Raw genomic sequence first — 14,616 nt, 5'->3', positions numbered from 1 at the left:
ACGTTGACTAATAGCTGGGTGTGGAAGGGCCATATGGGTGCCAACATTCAGACCTGGGAGGCAGAACAGCTAAGTCCCACGGTCAGTAGTGAGCCCAGATATTCAATGCCAGGCCATTTCTAGTAACTAACATTGAATATCTGGGGGGTTTTGTCAGCTCTTTTTAAGCAGCTAAGTCAATATTCAACACTGGTCAGTTACCGTACATACTTGAATATAAACTGATCTGAATATAAACCGATGTGACCCTTTTCCCCCCAAAAAGGAGGAAAAAAGGTAGACTCGGAATATAAACCGAGATTAGAAACTTGGGTGATCCTGGTGAGCCAGTCTACAAAGACCAGACATCTTTGCCATAAGGAAGGGTATTTTGATTTCAAAAAGTTAGTTAAAAAAAAAAAATGCATTAAAATTAGTCCAATAAAAAGATTACCTTATTTCCATTTTCTATTTATCGGTATAAATATTTATCAATTCAGCTACAATATTACTTTATTCTAAAGCAACAACAAAAATCTCTGGTTTCTGCTTTCCTATCTTCTCTTCACTCCCCATTCCATCCAGCATCCGCCCTCTTTCTCTGTTCCTTCCATTTTTCTCTGTCTCCACTCCCTCCCCCATACTCTGGTATCTCTCCTTTCTTTCCCACTCTAGCTTATCCCATGGTCTGGCATCTGCTTCCCTTCCCAAGCCAAGGGATCTCTCCCTCTCCATGCTCTGGTATCTCCATTCCCTCCCTCCCTGATGGTTTGGCATCTCAGTCTCCTTCCCTCTCCCCCCTCATAACCTAGCACTCTCTCCTCTTCTTCCCTCCTCCTCCATGCTTTGGTGTCTCCCCTCTTTCCTTTCCCTCCGTCATGCTTTGGTGTTTTCCCTCTTTCCTTTCCCTCCCTCCCTCCTTTCTCCCTAGTATGGCATCTATCTCCTTCCCTTCCCTCCCCCCATGCCCTGGCATATCTTCCTCCCCCTCCATGGCTTGGCATCTCCTTCCCTTCCTTTCCCTCCATCCTTTCTTTCCCCACGCTCTGGCATCTCTCTTTTGTCTGCTATTCCTTTCCTAGTCGTCTTCTCCCTCCCTCTCTCCAATCGGGTGAAGCATTTATCTCCCTCTCTCTCCATCACCCTCCAGTCTGCAGCGCAACCTTCACAATTCACTGCTCTTGGTGTCAGGCCTTCCTCTCTGCCAGGTCCCACCTACTTCCTGTTTTCGCAAAGGCAGGACCCAGCAGAGAGGAAGGCCTGACACCAAGAGCAGCGAATTGGGAACACTGCTGCTGCCCGGAAGAGGTTCTGGTCATCAGAGCACCTGGGCCGAAATCCCTCCCTCCCCAAGGTACACCACCGTAAACTATTGTAATGTCCTCTACAAAAGGCATAACAAAAAAAAGAAATAACACCTCCACATAGTACAAAATACAGCGATTAAAATAATCTTCAACACAAAAATGTTTAAAGAACACTGGCTACCCGTAGAATACAGAATCAGTTACAAAATCCTACTTCTTACTTTTAAAATCTGTCCAAGTAACCAGCCCAAGTTTATCGACAGACTTCTTATTCCTTACAGCCCATCCAAAACTCTTCACTCTATGTCTCAAAATCTTACTATACCATCACTGAGGCTAAACACCATGAGATCTAACAATTTTGCTGTTACAGCACCCACCCTATGGAATTCTATGCCTAATTACCTACAGGCTATATCTGTATTAGATCAATTCAAATCTAATCTAAAAACCTTCTTGTTCCAGGATGCTTTTGGATAAATACTACCCTGTAAGTCAAGAAATTTGATGTAATAACAATTCCATAGTATTGTTCATCTTTGTTAATTTTATAATTTGGTTTTATTGTATTTATGCTTTGTATTATTAGTATTGTAAACCGCCTAGAAGCCTGATTAGGTAGTACAAGAAATTTTTAATAAACTTGAAACTATGGGGAGGGGGCACCGCTATCAACAATACATGCCCCCAACCCCTGAGTCACTGACCTCCAAATACCCGTTGGTGCTGCTACCGCTGCAAATTGCTAACCTCCATGCACCCCCCCATTGCCGCTGACCTCCTTACACCCATAGGTTCTGCGGCAGCCAATCCAAGTATGTTGAACTGGGCGGAGTCTCGAGCACCTGCTCATGATCAAGATCTGCCAGCTCTTGCCCCCTCCCAGATTCTCAGAGAAGGTGGGAGCTAACAGGCCTTCAGCATGCGCAGATGCTCAAGACCCAGCCCAGTTCAACATACAGCAGATCGGCAGCAGCACAATCTATGAGTGTATGAAGGTCCGTTGCTCTGGGGGGTGCATGGAGGTCAGCGAATCTGCAGCAGTGGCACCGAGTATATGGGGGGATCAGTGACTAGTGGGGTGGGGGCATGTATGTGGATAGCAGCTCCGAGGTGAGTGGGTACATTGTGAATAGCGGCTCAGCAGGAAAAGGACAGTTCGGCAGGAAGAGGACAGCTGTACCCGGTATTCAGGTGGTGGCTCAAATATAAACCGAGACTCCCATTTTTGTGACCCCAAAATCTCAGTTTATATTCAAGTATATACGGTAAGTTAATAGCAGCCCAGCCAAAGATAGGCCTGCTATTTATAATGCCTGATTTAACAACTAAACTTTGCTGGTCAGTGCTGAATATTGCTGGTTAACTTTATTTAACCAGTCAGCAGACATTTCTGTCTAGTTAAATAACCCTGAAAAAAGGGGGAATGTCTTTATCTGCCTTCATTTTTCAATGTTTCCAAGTAACTATTAGACAACGTGATTAAGCACATCAGGATCAAAGTCTGAGGTGCAGCCATTAAATTCCAGGACCAAATTAACTGCTCCCAGAGCATAATTACATATAATTAAAAAAATAAAAGAAAAGTTTCACCAACCTTAAATCATCAAAGAGATGCTGGTATTCTCTTTCTGCTTCAGCAACTTTTGCTGCTTTGTTAGCTTCACAAATTGCATTATCTACCTGTTGAAGGACACCTTGCTCCAGCACTTCCTGATCATACACATCGACACCCAAACCTTTGAGCTCAAAAGCCTGAGCACTGTCATCCACAGACTGAATCTGTTGTCTTTTAATGTGAAGCACAGTGTGTCCTTTTTTGGGTCCTTCAACGGCGACGGACACGTATGGTCTGTTATCCGAAATGCTCGATTCCGCTCCACTCTGATCATTTTCAACAGGTCCAGTTTCTGTCTCGTCAATCCCAGCTCCACGCTCACCACTTACAAGACCTGAACAGCCCTGGCCGTAAGAGTCTTCCAGGGTATGGGAACTGTCCACCGGCATTGTCTGCACAGAAATCAAAAACACGATATTATCTTCCAGCAGTCCATTAATTACTAAACATAGAGCAAGACAAGTCGGTCAAAAAAAAAAAAAAAAAAAAACCCCAGTCAATTTTAAGTGCCGGTTTTCCGCCAGCCGCTGATCATAAGTTGCGCCGCAGCTACTGTCAAAAAGTCTTTGATAAAGGCTTCTCCAGCCTACGGCTCGCGGCCCTTTCGCCGCAGCTTCTACCTCCTCCCCCGGGTCCAGCAACTCCCCTCTCTTTGCCTGACCCCCATCCCTCGCGGGTTCAGCATGTATCCCTTCTATGCCCGCTCCTACCACGCCGGTATTCTCCCGCAGCGTCAGCTTTTACCTCAAGCGGGTCCCGAGGCCTCCCACTCCTGAAGCGTCCTGTTCTCTCCGACGTAACTTCCTGTTTCCGGCGTAGGCTGGACGCGGCAGGAGTGGAAGGCCTCGGGACTCGCGAGAGGCCGCCTGGGGTAAAAGCTGGCGCTGGGGGAAGACGCGAGTGAAAACAGATGCTGAACCCAAAGGGGACAGAAGATAGGGGAGAACTAGGGAGATGTTGGACTGTCAGGATATGGAGGGAGGAAATGAAGAAGCGGGCGAGGTCCTGTGGGTAGTTTTGTAGCCATGGTGCCCCCACCCCCCCTGTGGCGCGCCTTGCTGTGCCTGGCAGAGATCCCAAGCCCTGCCAGATGAAGATTTAAATGGTACGAAGGGGGGGGGGTGGCATTGAGAAACTGAGATACCGGGGAGGGAGAGATACCGCATCACCAGCGGAGTGACAAATGGAAGTGAAGGAGCGATGCTGGACCGCAGGCAAAGGTGGAAGGAGACTTTCATGTCCACCCTCTTTGAGCTCAAGCTCACCCAAAATTGACTGGCTACGCCACTTCCTGTAGGAAAGAAAGAAAAAGAGATAAGGAAAAATGCTGGTCATGTGGGGATGGGGGTTAGGGAAGAAAGAAAGAGATGCTGGAGCCATGGGGGAGGGAGTTAGGAAAGGAAGATGAAGAAAGAGTCCCTGGGGTAATAGAGGGATGAAAGAAGGAGAGATGCTGGACCCACAGGGGGAGTGAAACCTGTTTAAATTCACCATCAGATACTGTCTCAGTATGGACATAGAACCCCAAGGGGGGGTGATAGGTCCTCCTCAGGTGCAGCATCAGGTTCTGACTCCATGATTTCTTCCAGCAGCAGCTTTGAGCTGCTCTAGTGGTGTTGGGCCTTCCTCTGCTGGGTCCTGCCTTTGCAGCAGAAACAGGAAGTTGGTGGGACCCAGCAAACAGGAATGCCTGATGCTGGCAAGAGCAGTGAGGTCTGAACATTGTGCTGCTGACTGGGGATGACAAAGAGGGGGAGAGAAATGCTACACCCAATTGGGGAGAAGAGAGGAAAGAGATATACCAGACTATGGAGAAGGAAAGGAAGGAGGGAAAGGATTTGCCAGATCCAGGAGGGGGAGGAAGAGATGCTAGAGCATGGGGGAAGGTAAGGAGACAGAGATGCCAGACCAGGAAGAAAGCAGAGAATAGGAAAAGAGATACTAGAGCATGGAGGGGGAGGGAAAAATTTGGATTACCAGCTATGGATCTGCATTTGCCATAATGAATGATGACTTGAGATAACACAAGAAGTCTAACCCACCCTCTTCCTGTTACCATTACTACTAGGAAAACTACCCAAGTACCTTGTATTTATGTCAGCACATGATCAATTCACCAAGCTACTAATTATTAATGAGTTGCATATTGAAAAAAAACATACTTAGCCTTCTTCACGGAAACCTGGCTACCCTGAACTTCCCCACCTCTGCCCAGAAAGTTACAATGTATTACATACACCTAGACTAAAAGAGGTAGAGGCTTAGTCCTTATCTACAAAAGCTTATTCCACATAACCTTACTAGTCTAAAAAAATACAACCTGACCTTGAAAACGTGACTTGCAAGATGAGGCAGTCAGCCAATCCAGCTCTGTATGCTTTGGATCAGTCAGTGGGCAGGTGATTTGATCTCTAGTAAGGAGCGCTGAGAGCCGAGGATGCAGTGGAGAGGCAAGCAGGACATGGCACAGCATGATGGGGACACCTGGCCTAGTAGCTCCTGCCTCAACCGGTGGCACACAGTTCTTTCAGACCAGTGTTCCCATCTCATCCATACTAGCTTTCCTGCAGGAGAGCCTTGACAAGGGACTGCTAGTGGTGTCCCTTACAGTCCAAGTAGCAGGACTCTCCAGGGCTGAGAGAAGAGAGCTTTGTTAGTGGCCCACCTGGACATAGTTTGGCTCCTAAACTGCCTCTGATTCGAGAACCGTTTCCATGCTGAAATCTTAATTTAGTTTTACAGGGACTCAGCAGAGCCCAATATGAGCCCTTACAGAAGGCTTCCCTCATGGATTTGATGGTCAAACCAGTCTTCTTAGTGAAAATTACTTCTGACAGGAGAGTCTGAGAAATTGCAGGCTCTGTCCTGCAGAGAGCCATTTTTCTGGTTTATGTCAACAGGAGTCACCTTGTGTATGGTTCCCTCTTTCCTGCTAAAGCTTAGTGCACAGTAATGGACATTCACATGTGCTAAATGCTACATGTCTTATTTTATACCTATGGGCCATATGGCATTTAGAACATGCTAATCTTTAGTAAAAGGGCTTCAAAGTGTCTAATGAAATTAAAGTTCAGTTTTAATTTTGGCACAAATAGTGAAAAATGGGAGCAGTTCTACAAAATAGGTGCCAATACTTATGCGTATTAAACACACATGTTTAGAATGTTAGCATCTGTGCACATACATACATGTATATACCAATATTCTGACAACCAAGATCAAGCACATTTATGTTCTGCTCCATAGGAGGTTTCTGTCTTTCCTGAACTTGCTTTAGGAAAGATAGCTGCATTATGGTTTGACAAGTGTACCACCCCAGTCAAACTGCCACTGTACATGTGTTTGGAGCCAGAAATGAGCCCCTTGGAGCTCACCTCCTGCCTCAATCATCAAAGTTTGCTTGCTATTCTGTACATATATGCCATACATAGCAGCAGAGTGTGGTTGGGGCTCAGTGCTTAATATACAGAATACTATACACGTGAATCTCCTGCATTTAGGTACACAAATTTACACTATTTATTCAGTTTTCTATATCATTCTCCCAGGGGAGCTCAGAAGGGTTTACATGAATTTTATTCAGGTACCCAAGCATTTTTCCCTGTCTGTCCTGGTGGATTCACAGTCTCTAAATGAAAAGAAATACAAATTTCAGTTTCACATGGTGTAAAGTCACCTATCCTCCTCTGCACAGCTACATCCCTTATAGTCTACAAAAATCACAGGCTGTGCAGGTTCCTTTATATCTATATCTTTAGTAATGTAGCGCATTAAGGATAACAGCTACTTCTGCATAATGTAGTATCTTGAACAATACTACAGCTGAGAACATAAATTTCAGACTTCTGCCATTTATACCAGCACCAGGAACTGCTGTGCTCATATTTAGGAGAATTGGTACTGCCCCAACTCCATGATGATTAGCTGGTAAACTACTAATGAGGCATGTCCTGTAAGCAGTCAGCCAGCACTTCTCCTCACTGGCATCTCTGGGCACATAGTTTGCGAAACACTGTACTAGGTGTATATGTATCCAGTTATACTGGCAATTCTATATAAGGGGAAGTAGGGACTTGTTTTACAGAGCAGTCTCCTATCAGGCACCCTCTAAGACGAGTAGAGAATTCTGGTCCTCGAGAGCTGTATGCCAGTTGGGTATTCAGGATTTCCCCGATGAATATGCATTGAAAGCAGTGCATGCAAATAGATCTCATGCATATTCATCGGGGAAATCCTGAAAACCCAACTGGAATATGGCTCATGAGGACCGGAGTTCCCTACCCCTGCTCTAAGAAAACTGTCCTGCAAATGCTTTGAGAAAAGTTTACAAAGGCATTTCCATACTAACAGGGTTTTTTTGTAAATATTGTGAATTTTGAAAATTGCCCAACCTATAGGTGCATGCCATGCATTCCTAGGGGTAGGGTTGGGGGCTGAAAGTTCACAAACTTGCACATTTTTGCATTGTAAGTTAGTTTTCATAGAAAATGTACCTTCGCAAATAGTTGAAAATCTGTGCATGTACTTTTTTGGGAGCCAAATTTTCAAATGTGGTATACCTATAGATTTTGGCAATTTAGGCTCAGCATTTGTCACTGGAGGCTGTATGTTGGATTTTGATTTTGGTTATTTGGGTAGTGAATGCCTATGGATTTTACATACAGGAATACTTTTGAAACTCCTCTCCCCCCACAATTCCTGGAATTTTGTATAAACCAATAAGACCAATAAAGAACTTTTAGTTGGACTCAAAGTCTCATAAATTATACTTATAGCCCACAATTAATAACTATTTGAAACAAGTCATGGGAATGGAATATGTGTCTTTTGAGGATTGAAAATATTTTTCAGCTACAGAAATACTAATTTAAATCTGAATATTGCATAAGACTTGCAGTGGCTCTTTTAAGGGCATTTTAACCTAAAGAGCTAATGTTCATTCCCAGTAACACTGTACAGTGAAGTATGCATTGATTTGCTCACATTTAATGGAAATGAATGTTATTTATGGACTTACCTCCTAACTTCCCAGAAATTGCTTTGGTAGTAAATACCAAGCACATTGAAATGAACATCCAATCAATATTTACCAGGTATGGTTTTCACAACATTATGATGTCTGAGAATGATTTTCTATTATATAACATTATGCTGTTTTTATTATATCTAGTCCTTGATTTACACATGCTGTGGGTGAAAGAAGAAAATGCCATAGAGAAACAGCTGAAATTAAGCAATATGCTTTATTATAAGGCAGACCTTTAAAGTAACAGTTGTAGAAACATTGTGCACTCATTAGCTGTGCACTAGGCTTCCACATTCTAGTTTCGAGTGCTAGGTCACAGAAAGTAAATATTCACTGGGTATTAGAGGAGAAAAAAACCTAAACTGCATATCAGAATCATAAGAGAAATGTAGAGGTATTCATGTTTACAGATGGTTATCATGCAAGCTGGACAAACATTAAGTTGCAATAAATAACACCTGGTTAGTGCCTTGAAAAGGATGTTAGGCATCCCCAAATTCTGTATATTGCACTTTAATAATAATAACAACTTTATTATATCCTTCCTAACCATGATAGTTCAAGGTGGTTTACAACAAGAGAAAAATTGAACAGTCAGCAACTTATACAAATTCATAAGAAAATACAGTACATAATGAACAAGTAGACTAACAAAAAAAACTTAGTTACAAATCTATCAAATAACTAAGTTTTTACTAATTTTCCGATGAAATATTAAATTGTTTTACCGAGCCAGTCATTCATTTCAGCTCCCTGAAAAGCAAGAGTTCTATCAAGAAATCTCTTTTAAACGACAGGAATTAACAGTTGGATATGCAAATAAATGAACTCTACGTGTGGACTTGTTGGAATAATCCAGGAAGAAATGGAAAACTAGGTAAACTGGAGACATACCAAAAATTGATTTCAAACAAATACAAGCAAATTTAAACAGGTTTAAGAACTCAAGGAGGAATGCAAGTGGCATTTCACAATGTAAATAAAAGTAGCAAAACCAACAGAACCACAGATACATATTTGCATATCTTTCCACTCCAACCAGAGCAAGCAAGGGGTCATGTGAGCTCACACCCATTTGACCCATGTAACTAGTGATCCATCAATTACATAGCTCATTATACATGGCCCACTCAAAATATAATCAATGTACTGATGTAAGCCTATAAACCTAAAGATGACCCTAAGAGGTCACATTGCTTCATGAGCCCAAATTCCCCTCATACCTCATGTTTTCTGCATTTATCTAGTTAAATCTTTTCTATTTCACTCTTATCTACAATTCTAGATGAACAAAACATGCATACAAAATCAGGTGACAATATTAAAAAAGTGACTAATCTTAACAAATATACTTATCAGTGTCGCACTTTGTGCCATTCTTCTTAAATTAATACATCAATTATGGGCCACACATGCCCCAAAGTATTCTATATATGTAGGCTTAAGCCATGACACCCAATCTCTGCAGTTATATCTCATTGTAAATTTTTTTATAAGGCAAGTGTGTAGTGTGTGATATTGCTAATATTTTGAATAGCTTAGTTGGGGAGTTAGCTGCTCCTGCCCTGAGATTGAGAGGACTTATAAAGAGTGTCCCCCTTGGAACCCTTGAAAAAGCCTTTTTGAGGCGAAACGGGTCCCGTCGGGCTTTTATGTTGGGGCAAGCAATATCCATATATAATAAAGAAACAGATTAAGAATTATCTAAGTTGTCTGTCTGGATTTCTGAAAAAGAAGAAACTTTCTAGTGGAAGTTCTGGAAGATTTATCCCTGATGAGTGAGGATTTGTTTTTGCTGTGAGTTATCTGTACCACAAGTCATAGACCTAGTCTACATTGTAGGATTTGAGAAACTGTTTATTGAGAATTTACTATAGGTACCGCTTATCAGTGTTTGTTACTCTAAAGTGCTTTATAGACTAAACTTATGTGGAAAAAATTGGCAATAGGTCAAACAGGATAGAGGAAGCAATAAAAAAAAAAAAAAAGCAAGGCAGGTGTGCTATTCCCCTCCCCCAAAAAGCCCAATACTGCATCATTCTGAAATGAATGCCACAAAAATGTAGTTTAAGAAAGTTCAGCTCTACGAGTGATAGTGTCAGATATGCCTTAGACCAGTGGTCCAATCTTTTTTGAACCATGCAAGACAATTTTTCCACGGACCAATAGTGAAGGGTGGCGGAAGGATTCAAGCATATAATCAACAATGTGCATAATATATAATTTAACTACTACATATATAATGTAAGTAATTATTTTATATTATGCACCTTGTTTCTATTATTACATTGTAATATATTGTTACTGTTGTCACACCCACGCTCTTGAGCCGCGTTGTGAGCCCACAGGATCGTGACAAAATTCTCTGGCCCAGCGTGTCCCTTACCACCAAAGGACCCTTCAGGACTTTACCTGGCTTATTATCAAACTAATAAGGGCATGCAAGGGAATAGACCAAGTCCGAATGCATCAAATCTTAGCTTTATTATGGTTCCTGGTTTCAGAAAGCAAAAATGCAGGCTTCAGCTTAGCAGTTAAAAAAAAACCCCACAACCAGTCACCTTTGGCAAAGATAAGCTTCTCATCCAGAGACAAAAACCCTCAAATCCAGTGTCCAGGTTTTTGTAAGTAAAGCATTATAATTCAGTCCCCTGCTTCTGGACTTTCTCTGTTTCCTGACATACAGTCCTCTTCAACAGAGCAGGTAGTTTTAAGAATCAGCTTAGAACATTTACTAAGATGCTTATTCCTCAGCAGCTCTGCCAGTTCATGGACATGTAAAGCACAGAAGAAAAACAAAAACTGGCAACACAAGCAGGCAAGCAGGTCACATGGTTTCCCTTCAGCTCAACCAGGGGTCTCCAAAGTCCCTTCGAGGGCCGAATCCAGTCAGGTTTTCAGGATTTCTCAATGAATATGCATCGAAAGCAGTATCTCATGCATATTCATTGGGGAAATCCCAAAAACCTGACTGGATTCGGCCAGAGGAGGGACTTTAGAGACCCCTGATTTCAACATTTCCCCAAACAAACTGTTGTTCTGTAAGTAGGCATAGCATTCAGAAGCACAGGTTTTATAAGGAAAACAGCACAGCCAAGTCTGTGTAGAAGTTTTACTTTGGGTAGCCTTGGCTCTGGGGACGTGCAGGGCTCTCAGAACGTTTCCCTGCTGAGACGTTACTGTGATCAATTATGCACAGCTGTGAGAGAGGAACATACCTGGCTCAGCCTAGCTGCTAACATGAAAATACAGTACCTCCAAACTCAAAATTAAAGCTCTCAGGCACAAACTTAAAGTTCAATATAAAAGGGGAGAAATACAAATCTCCTTCAAAAGAAAAACTGTCTTTTCAGGAGGCTCCGAGATTGTAGGCAAAGACATAGCACATCTCACTGCATTTCTATACCCATTGGAAAAGCTTCAGGTCCTACCAGACTCTCCTGCGTGTCCATGGCTTCCCCTGGGTTTTGTTCCTAACTCTCAGAGGCAGAAGCCAGCTCCTCTGCATCTATCATCTGGCAGTCAGTTTCCATAGCCTCCTTAGGCTGGGAAGAGAAATCTCCCTTTCTCTCAAGTTCCTGCCAGCTTCTGTTCCCCACAGTCCAGCTTGATTCTCTCCTGCTGGTCTCCACTCGGCTTGCCTCCCTAGTGTTCTGTCCTGCCTCGTTTTAAGCTGTGGAGAGACACTCCCCCTTAGCCTAGGTGGGGGAAGGGCCTTCCACACACTGGCTTGTTCCATCTGGCTAAGGGCAGGTTCCTTTCCAGCCTCGACTCTTACAGAGACAGGCTGCTGGAAAGGTAACAATCTCCTGGCAGGCTTAGGGACAGGTTTAAACTGCGTGCAGCTTTCAGCCTGTCCTTTCCCTGCCATACCTAACATGACCATTTATTTTTATCATCAAAAGGAGACACTATTCATTGTCAGCCCCACCCCCAATCCCGCCCTAGCCCCCAATTTCTTCCATTCATTTTTCATGTACACATATTTTAATTCATAATGGTAACCATAAAATTTTAAAAAAACTACAAAGCACACTATACGCAGAGAAAATGTTAATCATTTATATTTGGGGGTTTTCAAAGATGTCAAGGCAAATGACTTTCAAATATGCAATGTCACCTCAATCACTTTTGACAGCTTTAGACTGGATCAGGCCTCTGAATTCCTTGGATGCAGAGCTCAGGGCTGAAGGGTCCTCCTCCCAACTAGGACCCACAATCCAGTCTATGGCAAAATCCCAAAAGGAAAAAGGTCTCCAAACTATTGCCAAGACTGGGCAGTGCTAATTGCCACAGCCCTCACAAGCCACTAAGGCTTTCAGTAACCTTTCTTTTGCCCTAAAGCTACATAGACAGCCAGCCCCTTAACTAGCACAACCCAGAACTAGCAAGACCATTTTTTTTCTTGTATATTACCTTTCTCTAAAATGGTGTATGAGTTTATAGAGATGATGTGTACTCATTGGCATGTGTTACGGTTACATGAGTGTTTTCCTTCATTTTTGGTTATTGCTTTTACCAGAGGTCATACATTGGGTGACAGATTTCAACATCAGAGATATGGTTTAAAAAAACAACAACATATCAGAAGGGGTTCCATAGGAAATGTGGGAAATGTCAATGGTGTGATCTAACAGTGGAAAGAGATGAGAGGGACAATCCAAAAACAGGATAATCATAGGAAACAGAGAGTGGGGGTAAATGGACAATACTTGGACTGGAAAAGCGTCATGAGTGGAGTGCAGCAGGGTTTGGTGCTTGGGCCTGTGCTCTTCAACGTATTTATAAATGACCTAGAAATTGGTACGATGAATGAGTGATTAAATTTGCAGACGATAAAGTTATTCAGAGTAGTGAGGACAAAGAAGGATTGTGAAGACCTACTGCAAGACATGGGCCGCAAAATGGCAAATGAGGCTCAACGTGCATAAGTGCAAGGTGATGCATTTCGGTAACAAAAATCATATGCACGAATACAGGATCTCCGGTGCTATACTCGGAGAGAGCCTCCAGGAAAGAGACTTGGGAGTACTTGTAGACAAGTCAATGAAACCGGCCGCGCAATGCTAGGAATGATTAAGAAGGGGACCACAAACAGATCTGAAAAGGTTAGCATGCCGTTGTACCAGGCTATGGTACGCTCCCACCTGGAATACTGCATCCAGCACTGGTCGCCGTATGTGAAGAAGGACTTAGTACTACTCGAAAGGGTCCAGAGAAGAGTGACAAAAATGGTTAAGGGGCTGGAGGAGTTGCCATACAATGAGAGGCTAGAGAAACTGAGCCTCTTCTTCCTTGAAAAGAGGAGACTGAGAGGGGACATGATTGAAATATTCAAGAAATTGAAGGGAATTGACTTAGTAGAGACAGAGAGATTGTTCACCCTCTCCAAGGTGAAGAGAACGAGAGGGCACTCGCTAAAGTTAAAAGGGAATAGATTCTGTACAAACGTAAGGAAGTTCTTCTTCACCCAGAGAGTGGTAGAAATCTGGAATGCTCTTCTTGAGGCTGTTATAGAGGAAAGCACCCTTCAGGGATTCAAGAAAAGGTTGGACAAGTTCCTGCTGGAACAGAACATACGCAGGTAAGGCTAGACACAAATAGGGCCACCTCTAGAGCAGACTGCTGGGCACGATGGACTACTGGTCTGACCCAGCAGCAGCAAATCTTATGTTTTTATGTTTTGACAACTTGTGATAGTGCAGATGTGGTTTATTTAATTGAGTGTCCATGCAGACAGAGGTATGTGGAAAGAACAGGGCACCCAATAAAGGTTCGCTTACATGAACAAATAAACACAAAGAATTTGCAGATGCCCCTAGTTGAGCACTGGGTGGAGAAAGGACATAAAGTGAAAGATATTCAATGGAGAATTATAGATCAGATGCAAGTTTATTCAGGTACTCAAGCAGTTTTCCCTGTCTGTCCTGGTGATCTCACAATCTTATGTACCTAGAGCAATGGGGGGAATGGGTGACTTGCCCAGGGTCACAAGTGGCAGTGTTGGTTTGAGCCCACATCCTCAGGGTGCTGAGACTGTAGCTTTAACCACTGTGCCACACTCTCCCCTCTATTAGTCTTTGCTTTAGAGCAGGGCTGCCCAAGTCCGGTCCTCGACATCTACTAGCAGGCCAGGTTTTCAGGATATCCACAATGAATATGCATGAGAAAGATTTGCCTACCCTGCCTTCTTGGTATGCAAAACGCTCTCATGCATATTCATTGTGGATATCCTGAAAACCTGGCTTGACAGATGCCATAAGGCAGTAAAAGGGGCCAAAAGAGATTATGAGGAAAAAATAGCCAAGGAGGCAAAAAAGTTCAAGCCGTTCTTTTGATATATTAAGGGGAAATGACCCGCAAGGGAAGCGGTGGGGCCGTTGGATGACCGTGGAATAAAGGGAATCCTAAAGAAGAACAAAGAAATCACTGACAAACTGAAAACATTTTTTGCGTCTGTATTTACCAAAGAGGATATACACAGCATACCGGAACCCATCAGGCTATATACTAGAAACGAAGACAGGAAACTGACAGGGTTGATGGTCAGTCTAGAAGAGGTATGCAAGCAGATTGATAGGCTTAAGAGTGATAAATCCCCAAGACCGGATGGCATCCATCCGAGGGTCATTAAGGAACTGAAAGGGACTATCGCTGAACTGCTTCAGCTAATATCCAATCTGTCG

At 43.1% G+C, this 14,616-nt stretch overlaps 1 protein-coding gene across 6 annotated transcripts in view; it reads right to left on the bottom strand.

The window, feature by feature from the left end:
• The window catches only part of ERCC6 (ERCC excision repair 6, chromatin remodeling factor), a 200,914-nt gene extending 193,967 nt beyond the window's left edge, over positions 1–6,947 (bottom strand). Inside the window, exons 1-3 of one of the 6 annotated variants that reach the window (XM_033941635.1) lie at positions 5,230–6,947; positions 4,170–4,195; positions 2,884–3,296 (exon numbers count right to left, since the gene is read on the bottom strand). In XM_033941635.1, coding sequence (XP_033797526.1) covers positions 2,884–3,296; positions 4,170–4,195; positions 5,230–5,377 — 587 coding nt within the window. In that variant the 5' untranslated portion in view covers positions 5,378–6,947. Of the gene's footprint in view, positions 1–2,883; positions 3,297–3,614; positions 3,757–4,048; positions 4,196–5,229 lie in introns of those variants that run through there. The other 5 variants (XM_033941630.1, XM_033941634.1, XM_033941632.1 and 2 more) reach the window with 5 other exon arrangements.
• Positions 6,948–14,616: the final 7,669 nt, after the last annotated feature.

Source organism: Geotrypetes seraphini, chromosome 4 (genome assembly GCF_902459505.1).
Source record: "Geotrypetes seraphini chromosome 4, aGeoSer1.1, whole genome shotgun sequence".
Lineage (NCBI taxonomy): Eukaryota > Metazoa > Chordata > Amphibia > Gymnophiona > Dermophiidae > Geotrypetes > Geotrypetes seraphini.
The sequence above is the reverse complement of the archived record's forward strand: the minus strand, read 5'-3'. Positions and strand labels throughout refer to the sequence as shown.